Raw genomic sequence first — 23693 nt, 5'->3', positions numbered from 1 at the left:
CACCCCAGGAGGCCCTGCTGGAGGGGGGGTGCCCTGGCTAACCAGCACCCCCTGCCATTCCCTCCATATCCAGCTCTTCCATGAGGCTGGGGGATGTGAAGACCCCCAACAGGAAACGAGGGCCTTGCCCAGAGACCTTGAGATGGAGAAGGCCTTGTCCCTCATCTCAAATTGTACCTAAATAACTGTAGTAGAAAGGGGGGGAGGGTCCCCCCTGTGAACCAAGCTCCTCTCCAGCCCAGGGAGGAGAGAGCAGTGTCTATAATTTGTTTTAATAATCCTGCTGAACTGGGAGAAAATTAACAAATGAGAAACCAGCTCGAAATTAATCAAACTTCCTGGTCCATCCCCCACCTTCCATCTTAATGAAGGTTATTTATCCAACAAGCAATAAAACACAGAATTAAATTAAACGGGCCCTTTCTTTTAGTCCCCCTAGCCCCTGCCCCAGGGAGGCAGTGTCTCCCTGCTCACAGCTCTATCAGCGGTGCCTGGAGGACCTCAGCAGGCCTGCAGCTCCCCACGGCAATCGGACGGCTTTCCCCAGAAGCTGCCCCACGATGAATGCGCCCCTAGTCTGGGCCTCACTGCCAGCTCTCTACCAAAAACACATGCTGGGTACTCAGTCGCTCAGTTGTGTCCAACTCTTTGCGACCCCATGGACTGTAGCCCACCAGGCTCCTCTGTCCATGGGCATTCTCCAGGCAAAGATACTGGAGTGGGTTGCCATGCCCTCCTCCAGGGGCGAAAAATACAAGCGACAGTTAACTCAACCACCGTCCCAGGGAGGGACAGAGCCTGCTGTGTGCATCGGAGTGTCTTCATTTGGGAGGAGGGGGGCATTGCTCATGCTCCCCATCTTCCACCCCACAGAGAAACTGCAGAGCCCCCAGTCACCAGTCAGCTCAGGCCTGACTGCTGCAGGGACCACTCCGCCCGTCCTGATGCCCACAGCAGGCTGCAGGAGGAAGCACCCTTCTGGCTCCCACCTCTTGGTGGGAAGGGGCTGGAGGGCACTCAGGGTAGAGGGGAAACTGAGACGGTCCCTCCTGCGAGGACGGGACTCAGTCCCCAGCTTAGGGCACAGGCATCAGGTGTCACTGCCTCACCCTCAGGACCAGAGTGCGCCCTGCACCGTCCACCTCCTCAGCAGTCTGTCCAGCATCCACTTCCCTAAACACCTCTTCCCTGCAGGCTTTGAACCCATGTATGTTGCAGCCAGGGCTGGAGTCACAGGTTCCTAAATAACTACTCTTGGGCCCCCCCGGACCATTCTCATTTGCCCTGCCCCCCAGCTCTGAAATCTGTAATTATCATGGCCTTCCCTCCACAGCTTCCACAGACATTCTCCCACTTAAACCTCACACCAGCTCCGTGAGGGAGACATTTGTCTTGATGCTCAACGCATGGTGCCCGGGGCTCAGAGAGGGCCCTGGACCAGGCCCATCCAGCCAGGCTGGGGGTCCCAGCTGTGGCGGCTCCGGTTTGGGGACCAAGGGTGTGGGGCAGGGGGCAGGAAGAACAGGGCTCTGCAGAATTGCCAGGCCTCCGGGAAGCCCCCTCGGGGGCCTTCTGGGGAGGGGGGCCAGGGGCTGATTGTCCCTGGCAGGAGGGGAGCAAGGGAGGGAGGGCCGTTACACACAGACTCCTCCGTGCCTGCCTCGGACACGGCGACACGTTCAGTCCACACACGCCAGCCTCTGAGACCATAAATCTGATCTCGTCACTTTCTGCTTAAGACCCTCCAAAGGCCGCTCATGCCCCTGGAGTGGACAGTCACTCTCTGTCCCGGGACCCAGACCTCCTGCGGACCCAGCTCAGCAGCACTCTCCTCCTTTCCGAGCAGTCTCCTCATTCCTCAGATGGACCAGGGCTGCTCCAGCTTTGGGGCCCTGACCCCGGCCGTGCCCTTCACCCCCACACCAGCCAGGCACCTGGCTCCTTTCCTCACTTGCCTCGGTCTTTAGTCACAGGCCCCTTCCCCGACCACCGTAGACTAGCCCTTTGCCTCCTCCGTCACTCTCGGAACCTCTGGCCCTCTGCAGTTTTCCTCCACGGCGCCTGTCGCCACATGAGTTACGGTGTGTTCACTGTCTTTCTCCCCTGCTAGAAGGTCAGCTCCATGTGGGCAAGGGTGGCATGTGATGGCTCCCTGCTCTATTCCTAGCCTAGTCTAACATATGACTCACGGATTGGCAAATGAAGGAAGGAATGAGTGAACGAATAACATTACATTTACGGCCGCCATAACCTCCAATCTGAAATGTTCCACTGGTCTCCTAACCACTCTCTCCACCTCAGGTCTTAACTTGCAACCAACCCTCCACTCCACACCCAAAGGAATATTTTAACCCCAACCCGGACCAAGGCACCATCCTGCTGGATCAAATCCACACTCTTGGCCTTGGCTCCTAATCCTTCCCAACTCCCTCTCCAGTGACCCTCTCCCAGGTCACAAGCCCTGCTGCCTCCATACCAGACGCACCTGAAGTTCCAGTCATACCTGTCCTTTCCACTGGAGCACCATGATGGCTCCCTCTCTGCCTGCAGGACACCTCCTCCAGGCAGCCACCTATGCATGCCCTGTCAGAACTGACCTCTCCCTCCTCTGAGCCCCCTCACACCCTCACCTGTGCCTCCACCACAGCTCTCCCACACCTCCAACTTGAGCTGTGACAAATCAGATGCATGTCCTACCGCCCCATCCATGAAGGAAGGACCCAGATTTATTCACTGGCACTCTCTCCCATCCCCACCACCTGCTCCGGTATCTTGCATAAACTTAGAGCTCCATAAATATTTGCTGAATCCAATGGAACCCGTTCAAACACAGCCCAGGGAGAATGCCCATTAAGAGGGGCTTTTCCTCCAGGTTGCTGCCATTTCAGGCTGCTCTGAGGACAAACGGACCTTTAAGTGCCACTTAACTGCAGCACATGGGAGCGGCTGGCCCCGCGTTCCACTCACCTCTCCTCAGGAGTTGCCTGGGAGGAAACCGATTCTCAGGGGTTGAGAGGTGACCAGGGCCCTGTTGGAATGGCAACATGCCACCTCTGGCCCAGCCACCAGCCCATAATAGCAGCTCCTGGCTCACCCGGCAGCTTGCATGTTGGGCACATGTGTGGCCACCCCCATGGGTGGGAACAGCAGGCACAACACAGCCACCACTGAATTATTTATTCTGTACATTGTTAGCACAGCAGAGAGAGCAACTGTGTCTCCAGGCTTCAATTAAAATATCAAGGCGCCCGCACAGTCTGCCCAGCCACATGCCCAGCTCCCACCAAAACTGGCAGGATAACACCTCCTGGGACACCACAGCGCCCCTAAGGCCAGCTCGACCGCCCTCCTGTGCTGCCCAACAGCCAAGTCCAATTTCAGGACCACGGACAGTGGCCTCCAGGCTGCTCTGGGGATCTGCCCCTGAAACACCCAGCTGAGCTTTCGGGGCTCTAAGAGAGCACTTAGTAAATCAATGACCTGAAAGAGCCTTTCCAGCTCCCCAAAGCGGCCCTGCGAAAACCCTCGCTGGATTCTCAGCCTAACCCATTCTCCATCAGCTCTCAGACCACCCCTACAACACTACAGCACATGCCCGGAAGGCCGGAGTTCAAGGCCAAGGCCCTCACCCCAGGCTCCGTGACAACTCTAGGCAGGCCACATCACCTGCCTGGGCTCCAGTGTTTTCACTTGGAAAATGAGAGTGATGGTGACTAGCCTGTGGTCTCTGGGATTGTCACACCCAATGGAAAGGGGTTTTGACAAGGTACAAACCTTGGCCATGCCAGAAAAGGGCTTTAATTTCATACGGGTGGGTTTCTTCGGCCTTCCCACCCCATCCCAACCTGGAAAGCCCCGATTCTAGGGCACAGACTCAGGATGGAGGAAAAGCTGACAGATCCTTCAGGAGCTGGCTGGGTCACAAGCTAACTAGGTCACCCACGAGATTTAATTCAACAACCCCCGGACTAGAATATGAGGCCGAGTGAAATCAAAGTGGGCGAGCTGAAAAAGAGCAAGAAATTCCAAACACATGCCGCCAAGAGCTGTGGAATGAGCAGAGGCTTCGGGGAGAGACAGTGCTGTGGGTTTCCCCTGCTTTCCGGACAAGCCTGTTTCCTCACCTGTAGAACAGGGCCAGGACTACCAACTTCCCAGCCAGTGACTTACATCAGATAACCTACATGAAACTCCAGACACAGGGCCAGGGATGTAAATTCATCTATTTGTTTTACGAAGCACCCATGAGGCTCCAGGCCCTACAGATAGAACAGAGGAGAAGAGGGACACAACTGCGTCTCTGGAGCTGACACCCAAGTGACCAGTGCTGTCATCCATCAGGATGTCAGGAGAGCTGGCATTTGAGACGGGCCTTCGAAGCAAAGGTGGAACTTCCAAAGCAAAATAAAATGTAGCCAGAAGGTATCATTTCTTTGGGGAAATGTTGGGCAGTTCCTCCTAAATCTAATCCTTCATGAAGCCAAAGAGTCAGCAATCATATATACCAACATTTATAAATATGATATAAATGAACACTTGCGTCCACTAAAAGACATATACACAAATGTTCAGGAGAGTTTTATTCCTAATAGCCAAACACTGGCTTCAGCCCAGACACCCAGCAGGAGCAGAATGGGTAAATGAATGCTGAACTATTGAACAGCAAACTATTGTTTGCAATAGTCCCAACACAGTGGACTAGTACCGAGTAATGAAGAAGAGAAAATCACCAAAACGTCCAACTATGTGGGGGAATCTCACAGATAATGTGAGTGAAAGAAGAAGCCACAAACAAAAGACTGACTGTATGATTCTGGCTCCGTGAAGCCCAAAACCAAGCAAAACCAATCCATGCTGTTAGAAATCAGGCTTATCGATTAGCCTTGGGGAGAGAGGGATATGGACTGGGAGGGGCTCAGAGGAATGTTCTAGAGAACTGAAAATGTTCTCAATCTTTCTGTATCTTGATGCCATACAGGTATGCATTAATACATTTATAGAAGCTCATCAAGTAGTGTCTTGAAGTTTGTACTTTCCTGTGTATAAGTTATACCCGATTTTTTTTTAATGTAAAGAAAAGATGGACAGCGCATTCTTCAGGGGCTGAGGGAACATCTGAAGCAGAGGCTAGCAGATTGTACCTGGTGGGGGAATTGGGGAGGGACCCAGGAGAAGCAGACTGGCAGGGGCAGGCGCTGGAGTCAAGGTGGGCAAGGCAGGCTGCCAAAGCAATGCCACCCTGGGAGGCCAGGGCTCCTGCCTCCTTCCCCATGCAGCCCTCGTGCCCACAGCAAATGGTGCCAGTGAGGTCCTCTCCCCTCCCTGCCGGCCTGGCCCCCTGCCCACCCCCTCTCTCAGCCACCACACTGGACTGCAACCCCAGAGCTGAATTTCCTGGGCTTTGGGGGTTTTCATCCTGAGCAGGAATCAAGCAAAGCCACAGTCCCCCAGCCTCAGGCCTGCAGTCAGCTGGGCACCTCTCCCCATCCCCGAGTCCTGCGCCCACAGTATCCCATGGACACCTGGCTCTGCCTCCTACGCTCCACCTGCCACATCCACCTTTCCACCCGCCCCCCCAGAGAGCACCTGCGCACCTGTCACTCCCAGGAACACCGCTCCAATTAAGTAGGGCCCTCCCACCTCCTGCTTCCCACCACCCAGCACGCCAGCCTTCCCCACCACATCTCCTGGTAAAGAGGGCACAGACATGGCCGAGGAGGAGGCTCAGAAGCCTCACGCCCCACCCACCCCAGCCACACAAGCCCACGTGACGCAAGCCCACTGGCTCCTCCAGGCAGCTCCTGAGCTGGGGGCCGGGGCCCAGCTCGGCCCTGCCTCCCACGACCTGCTACCAGAGGCTGCATGGACGCCAAGTCAGAACCAGGCACAGGGCCGCCTCTGGGGCCACGCTCCTGGCCACCGGGCACCGCTGAGTCCAGCCTTCACCCCTCACTGACAAGAGCCCAAGAAGTTACACACACACTTGCCCTCTGGCCCAGCAGTCGTTAGTAGGAATCCCCCTACAGAGATGTGTGAAGCGGCCGATCATGAAGCCCCCCATCGAGGCTGTTTTATAAAAGCGCAAGATCAGAAACTAGCAAGGGTCAGGCCTGAGGAGACGGGAAGCAGGCAGGCAGTCCTGGGAGCCACACGCCATGAGCTCACCCAGTGGGGGCTGCGAGTGCGTGAAAATGGAGGTGGGGAACACACGTGTGCACACACACCCCGCATGCTGGTGAACGGTGCCCGGAACAGGCTGACACGGCAGCCACGGCCAGGCTGAGAGCTCTCTGGAAGGCACACAGGGAGGGGTGGGGCCCCAGGGGAGGCCGGGGCTGGGGTCCAGCTTGGGCCCCCAGGGGAGACTGGCCGCGCTCACACAGTGATGCCCTCGCTGACCAGAAGGCCACCCCGAGGGTGCTCCAGGTGCCCCGCAGCCAAACAGAGGCTCATTCAGGAGAGAGAAGCATCAGCACAGGAGACTCTCTCAGGAACCCCCCCCACACCCCCTCTCCCCCCATCCACCCCTCTCACCCCACCTGAGATGCTGGGGAAAGAGGCCAGGACTCAAAGTCAGGGGAGCCCAGCACAGGGGGGCGGGGGACCCGCGGTCTGGTGCTGGGAGGAGAGAGGAGGGGGTCTGGGCCCAGGCCCGGGGGAAGGGGGAGGGGAGGTGGGGGATGGGCTCTCTCCCCCTGTGAGTGTGGTGTGCTCTCCTAATTGATTTTGGGTCTGTGTCACTAGGGTACTTAGGACCATCTCAGAAACCACTTAAGCAATTTAAAATAATCAAAGTACTCAGAAGGCACTTAACATTTCCTCACACTTCAGGCTTCCCATAAACCCCTTCCAGCTGCGACCAAGGGCCTTCCCCCCCCCTCCGCCCCCGCAGTCAAGAGCAGCCCCTGCAGGGAAGGCAGGTGCCTGGTCTGCCCCAGCCCCGCACCCAGGTGGGCAGCACAGCCACCCCCCACAGGCACGCCGGGCTCCCCCGCCTACCTCTCACTCTCACCACCAGGTCTCTGGACACAGATCCCTCTGCCTGGAATGCCCTCCCCTGCCCACCAGCACGCCCCCAACCTAGCTAACTGTCTCCTGGCTGGTGCGCCTCAGCTAGTTGTCCTCCTATAGGAAGCCTTCCCTGATCCCCCCCCAGGCAGGTCAAGGGGCCCCTCTCACCCACCTTCAGGGCACCTAGCCTGCCCCCATTAGAGCGCTCATGTCTGTCATTGAATCACTGCCCATTTAATGCCCAAGCTCAGGGTTCTCTGCCCAGACTTCGTGTTTCTAGAGCATAGCACAGTCTGCACAAAGCAGGGGGCCCGGATGTTTGTTGGGCAAAACAAGGAATCCAAGCATGACGTCACAGGGGGCGTCAGAGCGGACACTTCTCTGAAGAAGCCAGAGCCCAGCCGGGCTGCGGCCACCCTGGACACACCACAGGCTACACCCTAGGGGGAAGGGCCAGCCTGACTGATTCCTCACCATCACCGCCATCCCCGTTTTATACACGAGGGTACCCCAGCTCAGAGAGACCCAGCACCTGGCCCAAAGTCGCACAGTGAGAACACGGCAGACCCAGGAGGGGCAGCTCTAAATGCAGGTCCAGGAAGCCCCCAAGGACTGATAAAATAAGACTCCACACCCTGAGTGTCTCCTTACAGGGCTGGCTCAGGCCCAGGCACCCCGGCAACACCTGTGTTAACAAGGCCCTGGGGATCCCAGAGGTGAGGCAGGCTTGGAAACCAGTGTCCTGGCACAGAATGTGGGAGCAATGTGGCAGCCTTGGGAAGAGTAAAAGCGGCATATTGCCCATGAGTCTGTAATTCCGCTCCTGGGTGAGACCCACGAGAAACTCCGAGAGCACAAGGAGACACTGGCAAAGAGAGTCACACAGAGAGGCCATCAGGAACTTGCCTAGGTGGTGACACGGAACAGACAGCGGGCACTGTCAGAGCAGAGAGCTATGCGGCGAAGAACAAAGCAAACCTCAGAGGGACCTCCCTGGTGGCCCGGTGGTTAAGAATCTGTCTTCCAACGCAGGGGATGCAGGTTCGATCCCTGGTCAGAGAACTAAGATCCTACATGTCATGGGGCAACTGGGCCTGCGTGCCCTAGAGCCCTTGAACCACAACTAGAGAGTCTGTGTGCCTCAACAAAAGACCCTGCGTAACTCAACTGAGACCCGACACGGCCAAATAAATAAACATTTTTAAAAACAGGCAAACTGTGGAGCAGTGTGACATTACTCGCCCCTAGAACACACACAGTATGATCCTGTATACATCATCCTACCGCATGCAAAACAGAGCCAAGCACCGTTTATGGAGAGATACATACATATATGCGGGCTTCCCTGGTAGCTCAACTGGGCAAGAATCCGCCTGCAATGCAGGAGACCACGGTCAGTTCCTGGGGTGGGAAGATCCGCTGGAGAAGGGTTAGGCTACCCACTCCAGCATTCTTAGGCTGCCCTGGTGGCTCAGATGGTAAGGAATCCGCCCACAATGTGGAAGACCTGGGTTCAATCCCTGGGTTGGGAAGATCCCCTGGGGAAGGGAAAGGCTACCCACTCCAGTGTTCTTGCCTGCAGAATCCCCATGGACAAAGGAGCCTGGTGGGCTACAGTCCACGGGTTGCAAAGAGCTGGACACGGCTGAGCGACTCAGCACACATGCGTGTATATATATATATTTTCAAGTGCGCAGGAACTAAAGGAATTACAAGCAGCTCAGCCGGGAGAAGGCTGGGGCTGCCTCTGAGGGGAGGGAAGAGGAGTGGGAGGAGGCGTAAGCGGGGACCTCGCATTATATTTGCAATGTTTTCTTTCTGAAAAGGAAAAGTTTTGACACAATTAGAGTAAAATATCAATATTTGACCAAGCCAGGGGCAGTTCATTATCTTATTCTCTATAATTTCCCGTATGCTTGAAAGAGTACATTATTAAAATATATGATGCCTGGTGAGAGAGGGAAATCCCTTCTTGTCAGACCCACATGAAGGGTGCCATTCATCTTTAATGAAATAAACGGGGCTCTTTGTACGAGCTGGGGGCATCCCACTTCCCTGCACCCCACTTTCCGCTGGTCTCCTCTCTGAACTGAGCTAACCCCGAAAGCCACATCCCTCAGAGCCCCACCACCCAGGCCTAAACCTCAAATCTCCCACCTTGAATTCACTCCTAAGGGTTAAGCATCGCCGTCTTCCTGCCCCTCTGAGGGGGGCCACCCTGGATACTCTGGCAGCTTCCAGGACCTGACCCTGGTGGGGGGACGCTGCTCAGCCCGGGGGGTTGGGGGGTACCGCAGGCACCCCTACTGCCCAGCAGTCCTGGCACAGGCCAGGGGGACCGAGGACGAGGCCGCCTCTCTTGACTGCGCAGACCTGACAGGGGGCATGGAGGGCCGTCGGGCCCTCCCCGCTCTGCCCCGGGCAGGGGTGGGGCTCACAGGGCTCCGGCCCTCCAGACAGCTCAGCTGTGATGGCTTACATCTCCCTGGGTCCTGGCCCTGCGGCCCCATCACTGTCCTGGCGCTGGGACGGCGCTGAGCAGAGCAGCCTGGGGCCCTTCTTGGCACTGCAGGGAGAAGGCGAGACCCAGGGAAGAGAGAGGTGGGAGGGGAGAGGAGGAAGGGGGGAGGGGGAGAGGAGAGGAGGGCAAGGGGGAAGGGAAGGAGGGGGAGGGGCAGGGAGAGCCACCAGCCTCACCTCACGCATGTGCACAGGGCACCCCCCACCATGGCTACGGTCCCTCCAGCACCTCTGGGTACAAGGCCCGGTGCAGGCAGACTCTGCTGCTGCTAAGTCGCTTCAGTCGTGTCCGACTCTGTGCGACCCCACAGACGGCAGCCCACCAGGCTCCCCCGTCCCTGGGATTCTCCAGGCAAGAACACTGGAGTGGGTTGCCATTTCCTTCTCCAACGCAGGAAAGTGAAAAGTGAAAGTGAAGTCGCTTCAGTCGTGTCCAACCGTCAGTGACCCCATGGACTGCAGCCCACCAGGCTCCCCTGTCCCTGGGATTCTCCAGGCAAGAACACTGGAGTGGGTTGCCATTTCCTTCTCCAAGGCAGGAAAGTGAGAAGTGAAAGTGAAGTCACTCAGTCGTGTCCGACTGACCGCAGCCTACCAGGCTCCTCCATCAGTGGGATTCTCCAGGCAAGAGTACTGGAGTGGGGTGCCATTGCCTTCTCCAGCTGGCCGCTCTACAGCCTTCCAACTCATCGCAGAGACCGGAAACTAGGCTCGGAGAGGTTATGTGCCCTGCCAAAGGTCACCGAGCAGTCTGTGGCCAAACCGGGATATTCGCCTCCCGAAGCAGGCCCACACGCGTATGCCTGGCCTGGTCTCCCCTGGGAAGGACGCAGAGACAGCCCTAGTCACCCGCAGGCCGGCCAAGTGGAGCCCTGACCGTGGCCAGGCCTACTTCCAAGGGACTTTCTGGAGCTCTGTCGGGGGCGCCCTGCGTCAGGGGAGGGGAGCCTGCGTGGGTCGGGCATGAGGTGGGTGGGCGTCCAGGGTGGGCGCAAGGCTGGGGGGCGCGTGGCCAGGAGCAGGTGGGCTTGGCAGCCGCTTCCAGCTTCTGCCTGAACCACATGCCCAGAAGGAGGCCACCCCAGGTCACCTGATGAGAGAGCCAGAGAGAGTCCAGAAGGGACCCGGAGGGAGAGGAGGAGGACATGGACGAAAACAGAACAGACACAGTGAGGCAGAGAGCCGCACACAGGGACAGAAAGAGGGCTCAGACCAAGGGCGTCCCTGCTCCCTCCCCCAGCAACCAAGGCCGCGCCTGCATCTCATCCCGCCTAGCCCAGGGCCTCCGAGCCAGGGGCAAGCGTAAAGGTCAATGGGAATATAAAGTAGAATGTGCCTTCTTTTCATTTTCTCAGTCATAAAAATGCTAGTTTAATAAATTGGGGGGGAACTGAAAAGCACACAGCTCATTCCAGGATGGGCAGGGGGCTGTGTGGTGGATTCAACCCCTCAGCCCCAAGAGCCCCGCCCCTGCCCCGGGCAGGGCCAGTTCCCCAACACCTGGTCCCAAGGCTGGCAGGCTCCCTGATTTGTCTGTCTGTCTTCAGGCCAGGCACTGGGGATGAGGGGATGACCAGGAGAAAACCACCCTAATCCTGCCCTCGCCATGCTGGTGAACTTCGGGGAGACCCCCAGTGTACCCCAGGATTTCAGCCCTTGGGGGCCAGGAAAGCCTTTGGATGTTGAGTCAGGACTTGGAGGAGTCCGACTTTGCCCATCAGACCTCAAGAAGGGCATTCGAGGAGGAGGGCCTGGTCAAGGCATAGTCACAGAAGTAGGCTTTGGAAAGCCTGGCCCAGGATCCAGGAAGGCCCAGGGTGGCAGCCTGGACCCTGGGGAGTGAGCTGAGTGCTCCTGCATAGAAGGCTCCAGATAAAGGACCAGGTCGGAGCCCACTTAATCACAGGCCCTTGGCTCACAGAGAGGGCAGCCAACCACCTAAGGTCACACAGTGAGTCAGCAGCAGAGCCAGGCCCAGGACGCAGGCCCCTGAGGTGTGGAAGGCTTCTGGTAAGGGGACCCTCAGCCCTCCCCCGAGGGAGCTGACGACACCCTACCATCCCCCTCACCTAACAGTGTGAGAGTCGGGAGGACCCCAGGGCCGTCTCACAGGGAGAGCTGGGTGCACTCACCAGTCATTTCTCAGACAAAAGCCAGTGACCTGCCCCTCCACCCCACAGAGCCCTGACCCTGCCGTGGCTCAGCCCACACATCCCCCAGAGGCCCCTTGGATGCTGACAGCAGAAGAGAACAAAACTAGTGGCCCTACCGTGCGCCCACCATGCTTTCAGCTGCCCGTTCTTATCACTCAACACCTGCACCCTGAAAGGTAGTGACTCTGCCCAGTTTACAGATGGATGGTGAGGTCCAGAGAGGCTGAGTGATCCGGGGGCCAGGATCTGAGGGGCCCACTGTGTGGCTGCCTCTAAGGCCATTGCTGTGGGCTGACCCTCATGACCAGGGACTCAGCTAGTATCCAGAGTCTCCATGCCAGGTCCCGCCCTGGGCACTTTCTGTGTACTCCTCGCGTAACCCTCACGAGGCCCTATGAGGTGGGGGCAACAAGGGGTTCCACCTTATAGACGAGGAAACTGAGGCACAAAGAGGCGCCTCTCACATAATGAATGTGTGAACCCGGCCACCTGGCCCAGGGCACAGGCTTTAACCACTGACTGCTACTTCCCCTGAGGGTCCCCACCTGCCTCCCTCTAGTCTCCAGCTCTGTCCTCAAGCCAGCAATGGGTGGGTGAGGGGGCGGGGGCGGGGGAATGCAGGGGGAGGAGTTGGAAGAGGTACGGGCACTTGGCAGCGAATGGCAGCAAGGGAGAGCCGAGGGGAAGCACACGCCTCCCACAGGGAGGGCTCTGTCCTTACCTCTGCTCCCCATCACCTCTGCGGCTTCACAGGGACGGGTCAGGAAGCACCTTCCTGTCTTACAGGTGAGGGAACTGGACTCCTGAGAGAACCAGTGACTCGCCAAGGCCACCAAAGTCCTGGTGCCCCCCCTCCCACAATACCCTTCGTAGACAGAAGGAACAGGACATGGGTTTTAGAGCCCCCTTGGTCCTCCCCTCCCTGCCCCCCAGCTCGCTGCATCCTCCTGCTTGAGCTCCTGGGTCAACAAAGCACAGTCTTGCCCCAGGGCCTTTGCACTTGCTGTTCTCTGTACCACTCTCTCTCCAGATAGCCATAGGACAACCCTCTTCACTCAAGTTTACGCACAAATGTCCCCTCTTCAAAAAGGCCACCTCCTCATGTCCACACTGCTATATTTAAAATGGATAACCACCAAGGGCCTACTGTATCGCACATGGAACTCTGCTTAATGATATGTGGCAGCTTGGATGGGAGGGAGGGTTTGGGGAGAATGGCTGAATCCCTTTGCTGTTCATCTGAAACTATCACAACATTGTTAATCAGCTATACCCCAATACAAAATAAAAAGTTTAAAGAAAAAAAAGTTCACCTCCAGCCACCCTTTCTCAATGGGCACTCTGCCCACCACGGCTCTCCAGCCACTTCCTGGCTTTGTCCTGCAGGGAACTGCTCCCCTCTGACAATCACACATCGACGCGTTTCACCTGTTCCCTGCCTGCCTTCCCTTCAAACACGGAAACCCTCAAGGGCCAGGCCCCCATCTGCTTTGTTTCCTGGTGGATAAAGTTGCTAAGCGTGGTGGTTCTCCACCTGGGTTGCACCTGAGTATCAGCTGGGGAGCCCGGGCCCCATCTCATAGCATTTAAACCTGAATTCCTGCGATGAGGCTTGGATACCCAGGTATTTTACACTCCCCAGCTGATGGCAACGTGCAGCCAGATGGAGACCACCGTGCCAGCGGAGCGAGGCCCGGAGGAGACGCTCAGTACAGATTCAGCGAGTGCATCAATGAACGAATGAGTGAGTGAATCGATTCTTTTTTTAAATACATATTATTTATTTAGCCACGCCAGGTCCTAGCTGCAGCACTCATGATCTTCACTCTTCGTTGTAGCAGGCAGGATCTTTTTTTTTTCAGCTGTGGCATGAGGAATCTTTAGTTGTGACATACAGATGGGATCTAGTTCCCTGCCCAGGGATCAGACCCGGGCCCCCTGCCTTGGGAGCAAGGAGTCTTAGACACTGGACCACGAGGGAAGTCCGCAGTGAATGGATTCTCCCACATGGGTCAACCAAGGTCCAGATCAGGGACAGGGAGCCAGAAACCAGTAGTCAAGCTTGAGTCTCCCCAGGCTCAGCCCCTCCACAGTGTCCCTCACCTCCTCCAGCACGTCTCCAGCAAGTCGACCCGGATGCCCTGAAAAGCCTCCGCTCACTCCTTTCTATCCCTCATAATGAGCCTGTTTGCCAGTCCAGCGGTCAGGGCTGAAACCCTCCTGCTTCTACCCCCAAACTTCCCATATTCAGACAGGTCTTGCAACCTGAGGGTGCACCGGGGAGGAAGTGGGCTCTAGAGGGCTGCAGGGTGAGCAGGAGCGCTCCCTGGAGAAGCCAGACGGCACAGGAACACCAGACACGGAGGCAGGCTCAGAGGTCTGTTCAGCAGCCTGCCAAGCCTCCCTACAGGTTTGCAGCTGCAGACCGGGCCCCAGGGCTCCTCAGCAGCTGGAGGCCCAGGAGTCCAGTGCTCCCAGGTGACTATGATGAGCCGCCAGGCTTGAGAGCTACTGGGGCAATGCACCCTATACCGCAGCGCCCCACCCACAGGGAGTGGGAGCGCAGACAGAACTGGCAGCCCAGCGTGCGCCGCCTCCCCGCCCTCCCCCACCGGGGCTGTGTTTTCCCTCTCCTCACCTAGCTCCCCGCTCAGTTCAGGCCTGGGTCTGACCCTGGCTCTTGAGGCCCCCTCCCCCACCACAAAGGGACACCTAGGATTTGGGGGAAGGAGAGTCTGTAGCAGCAGAAGGAGGGCTGGTCCTCCCCCCAGGGGAACAGCCCCTGACGTCACCCTCAGCAAGTGACCCTCAGGTCACTTCCCACGCCTCCTCCCCCTTCACCCCTCAGTGTCATCCAACCTGCTCTGGTAACACCAGCACGGCCTAAGCACCTGCTAAAGGCTTTGCCTACATTATCCCTGCTGCCAGATGAGGACCTGCACACTCCTTTACAGATGCAGAAACTGAGGCTCAGCAAGGGCTGCACAGGGAGCGTGGGGCCAGGTCTCACCAAGCCTACCTGATGGCCAAGAGGAAGGAGAGCAGAGTAGGAGAAAGGTAGAAGTGGTAACAAGCGGCACAAAGATGCAGCCGCCGGGGCTCCTCCCCGAGCACCCCACTGACTAGCCGGCGACCTCGGGGAAGCCACTTAGCTTCTCTGTGCCTCAGTCCTGCATCTGTAAAACGAGGATAAACACCACACGCCTACCCTGGGTAGGTGCCGTGAGGACTGGGGCAGACCCTGACGCAGGAAGTGTGCTGTGTGAATGCTGGGATTACTGTACCCCAACAACCTCTTCAGGAGAACCCCTCATTCACTCCTCACACATTTGCAAAGCGAGATTTCTTGAGACAAATCTCTAATAACAGCCAACAGCAGGACATGGAGGTACGTTTTAACAGGGAACAAAACCTTAAGCGAAAGGGATTCCATAGAGGAGCTGGAGGTATTTGGAGGGTGGAGAAGCCCCTGATGCTGGAAAAGACTGAAGGCAGGAGGAGAAGGGGATGACAGAGGATGGGATGGTTGGATGGCATCACCAACTCAATGGACATGAGTTTGAGCAGGCTCCGGGAGACGGTGAAGGACAGGGAGGCGTGGCGTGCTGCAGTCCATGGGGTTGCAGAGCTGGACGTGACCTAGTGACTGAACAGTAACAACGAAACCCAACCAGGTGTCCTGTGCAGTGTCCCCAGCTGCTCAGGTTAAAGAATCTGCCTGCAGCGCAGGAGACGCGGGTTCGATTCCTAGGTCAAAAAGATCCCCTGGAGAAGGAAATGGCAACCCACTCCAGTATTCTTGCTTGGAGAATCCCATGGACAGAGGAGCCTGGTGCGCTACAGTTCATAGGGTCGCAAAGAGTCTAACATGACTTAGCGCCTAAACAACAACAAACACATCTAGGTGGCCTAGGGCTCACCACAGTGCTGGGCTCTGGGAGGCAATGGTGGGCAGTGACTGGAGCCCACAGCAAGGCAAGCTCAGCCACACTCACCCCCACAGCCAGAGGCTCATGCAGGCTCTGCAGACCAGGCCACCCTGCTGTCATTGCAGAGTCTGGGGAGACCTGGACGTGCCCTGCTCTCCATGAGTCCATCCAGCTAAGATTTCCCGAGGGCCCCCATGGGCCTGGCCTCCACTGGGGTCCTGTAGGTGCTGCTTACAGGCCAGCAGGGCTCCGCTGATGGCGTCTGTCTCATCTACTCAGTTCCGAGGGCGTAGCTCAAGAGCAGTCCTAGACAGTGTATACAGGAACAGGCAGGGCTCTGCGTCCATAAAACTTTAAGGATGCTGAAATTTGAATTTCACATAATTTTCCTGTGTCATGACTTGTTGCTTTTATTTTTTTTCCAACCATCTGAAACACGGAAACCATTCTCAGCTCATGGGTCACACAGAAGCAGGCAGCAGGCCAGAAGAGAAGCCAAGAGAAACAGGGAAACAAAGGAACACGGGCGTGACTACAAACTGTGGTGAGGGTCGTGAAGGGGAAGATGTGAAAATAAGAGAGAATAACTAGGGGGTGGAGGGTGTTCCTCTGAAGACAGTCCGTTTAAACTTTAGGTTGAATAAGAAGGATCAGCATCAGAGTAGGAGGAGGCCATTACGATGTCCCGCTGTAGAGGGGAAAGCAGGTGCAAAGGCCCTGTGATGGGAAAACAGCCAGTGCTTTCAAGCAACATAAAGCAGCGGGACGGGTGCAGAGTGCACCCAGGAGAGGCTGAAAGATGCGGTCAGGGCACCAGGCATCTCAGGGTCTCTCAGACTGGCCAGCGGTGTGGAGGCTTGCATTTTACTCAAAGAGCAACACAAAGCCAAGGAAAAGTTTAAGTGGGGGTGAGCTTGTTGGATTTGACCTTGAGGAAGATCATTCTGGCCACTGAGCAAAGGTTTGGCTGTGGAAAGACCTGTTTGGAAGCAGGGAGAGGAGAGAGAGGTTTCGGCAGGGCCCAGGTGAGAGAGCATCCGTGGCGGGGAGTCCCCAGGACACGTTCAAAAGGAGAGCCCACAGGCTGTGTGATAGCAAACAGAGGGAGGCCAAAACGCCATCAAGGTTTCTGCCTGGGCCCTAGAAAGATGAAGCTGTCTTCACGGCAGACAGGCAGGCCGCGGGAGACGGGGCGGACCCTCTCCAAAGTTACTCCTGCTTGTGCAACGCAACATTTTGAAGACACAAAAGCCATGTCCTCAACAGAGCATCGGTATCAGCTGAGCCATGTCTCCCCTTGGCTGGCCGGGTCAGCCAAGCACCCGGCAGGCAGCTTTCTCTAACACACTGTCCTACTGTGTCTCAGTCGTGTCTGACTCTCTCGCGACCCCATGCACGTAGCCCACCAGGCTCCTCGGTCCATGGGATTTTCCAGGCAAGAATACTGGAGTGGGTTGCCATTTCCTCCTCCAAGGGATCTTCCCAACTCAGGGGTTGAACCCATGTCTTCTGCGTCAGCGAGCGGATTTTTTACCACTGCACCACCTGGGACACCCAAGCACCCCAAACCCTCACAGAGCTTCCATCCCCAGGAAGGACAAGCCCTCGCAGTCCAGGCTGGCATGGCACACAGAGGACCAACGTCTTGCATCCGTGATCCTGGCCCGGCCTCTCCTAGGAAGCGGGGCACTTGTCCCCGCCTGCTGGCAGGCATCCCCTCCACCCTCTCTCCTGCCAGCCCCTTCCTGCCCTCCCTCAACTCCAGCCCTTCCCTAGTGCTCAGGCCCCGCTGTGGCAACAGCAGAAAACCCTCATTATGGGCAAGTTATGCTGGCCGCTCAGGCTCCACACTGCACGGAGCCTGGCAGATGGTGGGGCCCCTCCAGGATCAGCCTCAAAGGTCACCGTCTGTCCCTGCCCACCCAGTCCAGCCTCTTCCACGTCGACAGAGTTCCTCATGCTGACTTAAAGTCCGGCTACAAGCTGTGCAGTGACATTTCCTGTGGGCTGACTGTGTGCCAGGCACCAACCAGGCAAGTCTTTTCTGGACATTAACCCTTAACTCCTACACCTGGCTGAGGAGACCACTATCACCCTCATTTTACAAAGGAGGAAACTGAAGCACAAATAGGCTAAACGATTTGCCAAGATGGCAAAAGTTGTCTGGCCCCAGTGTCCAAATTCTTTTTTTTTTAATTTATTTACTTATTCGGCTATGCTGGGTCTTAGCTGCAGCACTGGGGATCTAGTGCCACAGCCAGGGGTCAAACCTGGGCTCCCACGTGAGGGGTGCAGAGTCTTAGCCACTGGACCACTGGAGAAGTCCCTCCAGGGTCCAATTTCTTAATCACCATGCTAGCTCATATTCCCATCTTCAAGCCTCAGTTGTTTTTTCCTCCATTTCAAAAAAGAGGAACTCAATGCAATTATTTCTGGATCCTTCTGAGCTCTTATAGGGTCAAGGATTCGAAAACTGCTTTCTTCCAGGGCACTTTCTATGTTCTTTCTCCTCCCAGAAATATTGCTTTCAGGAAGAGATCAGATTGGCTCATTCATACTATGGTGTAAATGACTGATACAGAGATTGGATGTGGTGGACATGGTGAGGTGACTCTGGTGACACAGAGGTTCAAACCCAGACCTGACTGCTTTCAGAACCTGTCCCCACAACATGCCACACAAGCCACTTCCTCTGGGTTAGGCTCTCCTCCAAAATGTACTCCTTACCTCCATCAATATTTCCTGTCCTAGGAGAATGGAGCCAAAATGAAGATGAAAGTGGGGTTGGGAATAGAAGGGTAAAGGATACAAGCTGTCAGACCTACAGCTCCCCAAAGTCAGAGCTTCTGATCCCGAATGAAGGCCTAGGTTCGAGGCCCACATCCAGCCCTGTGGCTCTGCAGAGGCAGTCTGGGACCCGGCCCCCAGCCCTGGCCTGTCATTCAATCAGGGCTCAGTGTTCACTGCTGTTGGATGCAAGCTGCCCCTTCAAGCTCTGGCAGGTGTGAGTTTTGTTCATACCCTGGCCCTGATGGAACCCTATGAGCATTCTCCCAGCCGGAAATCACCCTCTCTGAGCTGTGCACCAGAAATCTACCTCGTGGAGGAAGGAGAGAGCTGTAAGCACAGCCTCTGTGGGAGTTCCCAGCAGGCCCCACTAATGGCCTTGGTGGAGTGGGCTGGGCACGGCGGTGCCCTCTGAAAGAGACCCCTGGCCCGGCAGCTTCCCCAGGCCCAAGAGGCCCCTCCCTCACCCTCTCCTGCTCGAGGCTCTGCTCCTGACCTCCCTCCCCAAAGTTCAATCTTTTTGCCTCTGTAAATGGCTTTTCAGTTTCTCGCCCAGCCTCTCATTTCTATCAGTTTAATTATTGAGGAGCCCTCTTGTCGCCAGCCTGGAACATTAATGCCGTTAAAAGGGACCCAGGGACTTCGGACCACAGCCAGCTGTCTCTTTCTGGCTCTCTCCCCATCCCCCCCCCACCTCTTCCCCACTTTCCTTTCCCAAGAGCCCCTCTGTTCCCCGCTTCCTTCCCCCAAGCCTCTCCCTCCCAGTCCCGTCTCAGTCTCTGAGCCTGGGGGGTCTCCTGACTCCCACTCCCACCTGCTTATCTCCCTGTGATCTCAGGAGGTGCAGACAAAACAGAGGCCACAGCCATACTCACGTGTGACCGGATGGTCTGGGGAAAAGGAACACCCAGGGTCCCCCAGCAGGTGAGGCCCTTTGGCCCCAGGCGTCCTCACCAGAGACCTTTCCATCCTAGGGGGGATCAGCTCAGAAGTCGCAGCCCACTCCCGCATGGGACCTCCCAGAACCCGCTTCAAGGCCTGATGCTGACGGCAGCCCTTCTTAGACCATTTCTCCAGTGACGCCCCTCAGCTCCTTTGATCTCTCCCACCTCCCTATAAAGTGGGTACTGGCTCTCCTCTGGGAGACAGTGGGGAGGGACCCTCACCAATGTCCTAGCCCCAAGGGCCTGATCGCGTTGTTTTAACATTTTTACAAAATGCTTTTTAACATTTATTTGTATCTGTTTTATTTCATTTGGTTGTGCCAGGTTTGGATTGTGGCACATGGAACCTTCCATCGTCTTTGCAGCATGCAGAATCTTTAGTTTTAACTTGCAAACTCTTAGTTGTAGCATATGGGATCTAGTTCCCTGGCCAGGGATGGAACTGGGGCCTCCTGCATAGGGAGGTCAGAGTCTTAGCCACTGAACCACCAGGGAAGTCCTTATAAAACACATTCCAAAACAGCCAGAGTCACCGCAGCAGCCCCACCTGTGGTCTGGCCTTCTCATAGGCGGGGGGGCTGTGCCCACTCAGATAGGCAGGCCTCTGCTCCATGACACCTGCTGGCCCGGGTCACCGTCCCTCCCAGCCCCGGGGCAGGCAGGCTGAAACGATGACTCAGCTGGCCCAAACCTCAGTAGGCCCAGGGCTGGGACCACTGAGCCCTGCTCCCTCTCCCCTCTGGGTCTGTCCTCCTCACTACAGAATCGGGCAGAGGGGCTGGACCAGGTTCCCAGTTCCCACCCCACCAACGAATGACCAAAGGCAACACTGCTCCCCAGGGGTTGTTCAAACTGTCCACTGCCAAGGCAAAAGTTTCCTTCAAGTCTCCTTCTGCATCGTGATTTTGCATCCTTCATGATGCATTTGTTTTTAAAATTAAAATAGTGTTTTCATCCAGATCATTAAGCAAAACCAGCACTCCAGGAAGAAGGCCTCAAGTCAAGGGCTGCACAGCACCCATGGCCCAGACCAGCCTGTGGCAAAGTTCCAACCCTGCTCTGCTAGACAGGATAGCCAACATGGGACACTCACACCACTGACCCCACTTCTACCCCAGCCTCCCCAGAAATGCCCCCAAGTACTATTGCATCATGGGACTGGGCAAATGGGTTCCAGAAAAGGCCCAGGAGAGAGGGCTCCAGCCTCAGCACTTCCACCCTGCATGAGGCCAAGAAGGCTCTCTGTCCACTCCCTAACTCTGGAGACTTTGAGGAGACAAGGAGCCAACTCCAGAGGCCAAGAATCTAACATGAGGGTGAAGGAGGGACATAGAGGCTCCCTTTGCGCCTCCCTTCCTCCCCCCTCATCCTGTTCTCTTTCCCTCTCTTTCCCTCTCTCTCTGTCTCTGTCTCTCTCTGTCTCTGTCTCTCTCTCTCTCACACATACACACACACACACACACACACACACACACACACACACACAGCAAATGAGGAGGCTCCCAGAGAGGAGCGGGCATATAATTATTGGTAAAATGCTTGTAATGTTTTTCTCTCTACCCGGTAGCTTTCAGTTGTTTTAGCAGCTTAGTGAAGCACTTGGCTCCAATTGAATTGCAAATCAGCAGCTCCTGCCCCTGGAAGAGAGGAAGGGGGGCGGCAGAGAGGGGGCAGGGAGGGACTCCAGAAGGGAGAAAGGTGTGCAAGGAAGAGGGGCAGAAGGAAAGGAATGAGCCGGGGAAGCTCCGTTGGGGACCCAGGGCACCAGAGATGGGACCACCCGTTCCTCCAGGCCTTTCTCGTCCGCAGCTCCAGTCACTGTGGGCTGAGAGCTAATGCCTCCTGCAAAAAACCAGGACACATTTTCTAACTATAATCCTGAGGTGGAGCGGGAGGGCCACACGGGGCTTTCTCAACTACCCAGAGGAAAAAAACAGATCTTTCTTGGGAATTGCAATTATTGGAAAACAATGTCAAAACAAAAGTCTTGCTTCTTCTCCCTGGCAATCTCCAACATTCACACTTCCAGTCTATGTCTATCTTTTAACCTGTGTACCTTTCTATCTACCTATATTTCTGTCCATCCATCTGTCTGGGGCTTTTTTTATATCTCTGTCCGCCTGTCTCCTCCTCCCTCCTGTTGTTCAGCAGCACTTCCTTTCCCTCCTGGTTCAGAATTCCCCGCAGAGGAACAGAGTTGATCAAAAGGCTGCCTGCAGCAGGTGCTGTTTCAGCACCACGGTCAGCTCCACTGAGCTGGGACCTCTCAGACCACACGGAAGTCAGCCCCAGATTCTCACACATCAACGTGGCTACTGGGGAGCAACACACTCTCTCCCTGGGATTCAGGAGGAGAAGAGGAGAAAGGAGCTGGGCAGGCACTAACCTTGAAGAGGCGAAGGATGTTGGCCACCATGATGGAGACGGAACTCCCGGAAGCACCAATGACGCCCACCACGCGCTCAGGTTTGGTGATGATGGGCGGGCCACCACTGCCACAGCGGACCTCTGTGCCATCCTTCTCGATGAGCGCCTGCACAAAGGTCAGCGACTGCTCCAGGGCATGGGTGTCCCTGGAGCAGGTGTCCAGAATGCGGGCGCCCAGCGTGATGTTGGGCAGCAGGTCCGGGTCATTGTTGATGCGGTCCAGAGCAAACAGCATGGCCTCCAGCCGGTGGATGCCCTTCTCCTTCTTGAGTTCTCCACAGGCCTTGCCCTCCGAGCCCCGACCGTGCACTGGGAACAGGCCTCCCAGAGTGATGTCCCCGTCTATGCGGATGGAATTCATGTGAGGGTGGCCTTTGGGCTTCCCCAGGGAGGAGGGCACCCAGGGCCCAGAAAGGCTGAGGAGCAGGCAAAGGGGCAGCTGGGCCCACCACCAGCCCCAGCCCCTCTTCCCAGGCATCTCGGAAATCCCTAGAGACCCATGAATGGCAGGCCTCGCTCCTAGCCTTGGCGGGCCCCAGGCCCCACCGCCTGGACGAGCATGGGCACAGCGGCCCCCACCGGTCTCTCCAGGGCAGCTTCAGCAGCAGGGTGGCTGAGGGCGGCCAACGGGCAGAGCCGTGCTGGTGTACCTCGGCCCCCGGCGACGCTCAGTTGTGGGACAGGCTGCACTCGGACAGCACGGAGTAGCTGGGGTGCAGCAGAGCTCTGGTTGGTCCCCACGTCCTGCAGGCCTGTTCTCAGTGGATGACCATGAAAGGTGGAGAGTGCTCCTAGCTGGGCAGATCTTGGCATCCGGGAGAAAACAGCTCCAGAGCTCTCCTCTTACCAACCTGAGAAAGAGAGAGAGAGAATCAGAGAAGCAGGAGAAGACATTAGCTATTCACATCTTTCATCAGGAGCCTGGGAGCAGGAGATGCTGGAGGTTGTGGTCAAAGACACCACAGACCTCCTGAACTTGGCTTCCTCTCCACTGCCGCTCGACTTTGGTGCAGATGAGAGAACTTAAGGCAGAAACTGGGTCATGTCTGAAGGTTCCTGGTGCCCACTGCCGCCAGACCAGAGGCCTCAGAGAACATACCCCCAGGGGACCCCCGGAGACCTAGGAAGAAGAGGGGTCTCCTCTCAACAGGCACCCACAGGAAGGAGCAAGCACGCAAAAACCGGCCCCGCTGGACACAACCCATTTCAGAGATGGGAACACTGAGGCCCGAAGCAGGAGAGCACTTGGCCCAAGTTACACAGGGGACGAACAGCAGAACACCGCCTGAAACCCAATGCCCGGCCCCCAGTTCTGGAACCAGACACACAGGCTCCTTGAGGACTCGGAGATGAGGAAAGAAAGCAGGACCTCCGAAGAAGTCAGGCTGAGAGCCGCTCAGTCTGAAGGCCAAGAGAAGCTGGGGCTGGTGGAGCTGGGGAGGGTGGACCCTCCATTTCCACCCCAGGCGCCCTGCTACCCCGCCAGAGGGTCAACCCAGCGGAGGCTCTTTTTCTCTTGCTGGGCCCCCCGCCCACCCCAGGGGTCTTTATATCTCTCCATTTCTCTTCGCCACTTCCTCCCTCTAAGAGCAGGCTCAGGTTCTGCACATTATTATGATGACCGTCATCATTATTGTTGTTGTGATTAAATATTTATCTGCGAGGGGAGAGGAGAGAACACCAGCTCTTCCTCATTCTCATTGCTAATCTGGGCTAATTTCCCCAGGGCTTCCTTCCCGGGGGCCCAGCCTTCCCTCAGTGCCAGTAACTTCCCTCCCCTCGACTTGGGAGGCCCCGGGGAGAAAGGCTGAAAGCTGAGTCAGGGCGGGGTCCGGGGTGGGGGGTGACCTCAAGGCCCCCTTCCCTGTGCATCCGTCAAATGAAGACCAGCAGCCGCTCGCCTGATCTGTACCTCGGTCTCC

At 56.7% G+C, this 23693-nt stretch overlaps 1 protein-coding gene across 1 annotated transcript in view; it reads right to left on the bottom strand.

Moving 5' to 3' along the window:
* Positions 1-22249, bottom strand: part of GRM4 (glutamate metabotropic receptor 4) — a 102581-nt gene extending 80332 nt beyond the window's left edge. Inside the window, exon 1 of the mRNA XM_052648845.1 lies at positions 21731-22249. Within this exon, the coding sequence (XP_052504805.1) occupies positions 21731-22249 (519 nt within the window). The remainder of the gene's footprint in view (positions 1-21730) is intronic.
* Positions 22250-23693: the final 1444 nt, after the last annotated feature.

This window comes from Budorcas taxicolor, chromosome 11, assembly GCF_023091745.1.
Source record: "Budorcas taxicolor isolate Tak-1 chromosome 11, Takin1.1, whole genome shotgun sequence".
Taxonomy (NCBI): domain Eukaryota; kingdom Metazoa; phylum Chordata; class Mammalia; order Artiodactyla; family Bovidae; genus Budorcas; species Budorcas taxicolor.
Note: the sequence above shows the minus strand (reverse complement) of the source record. Positions and strands in the feature narration are given on the sequence as shown.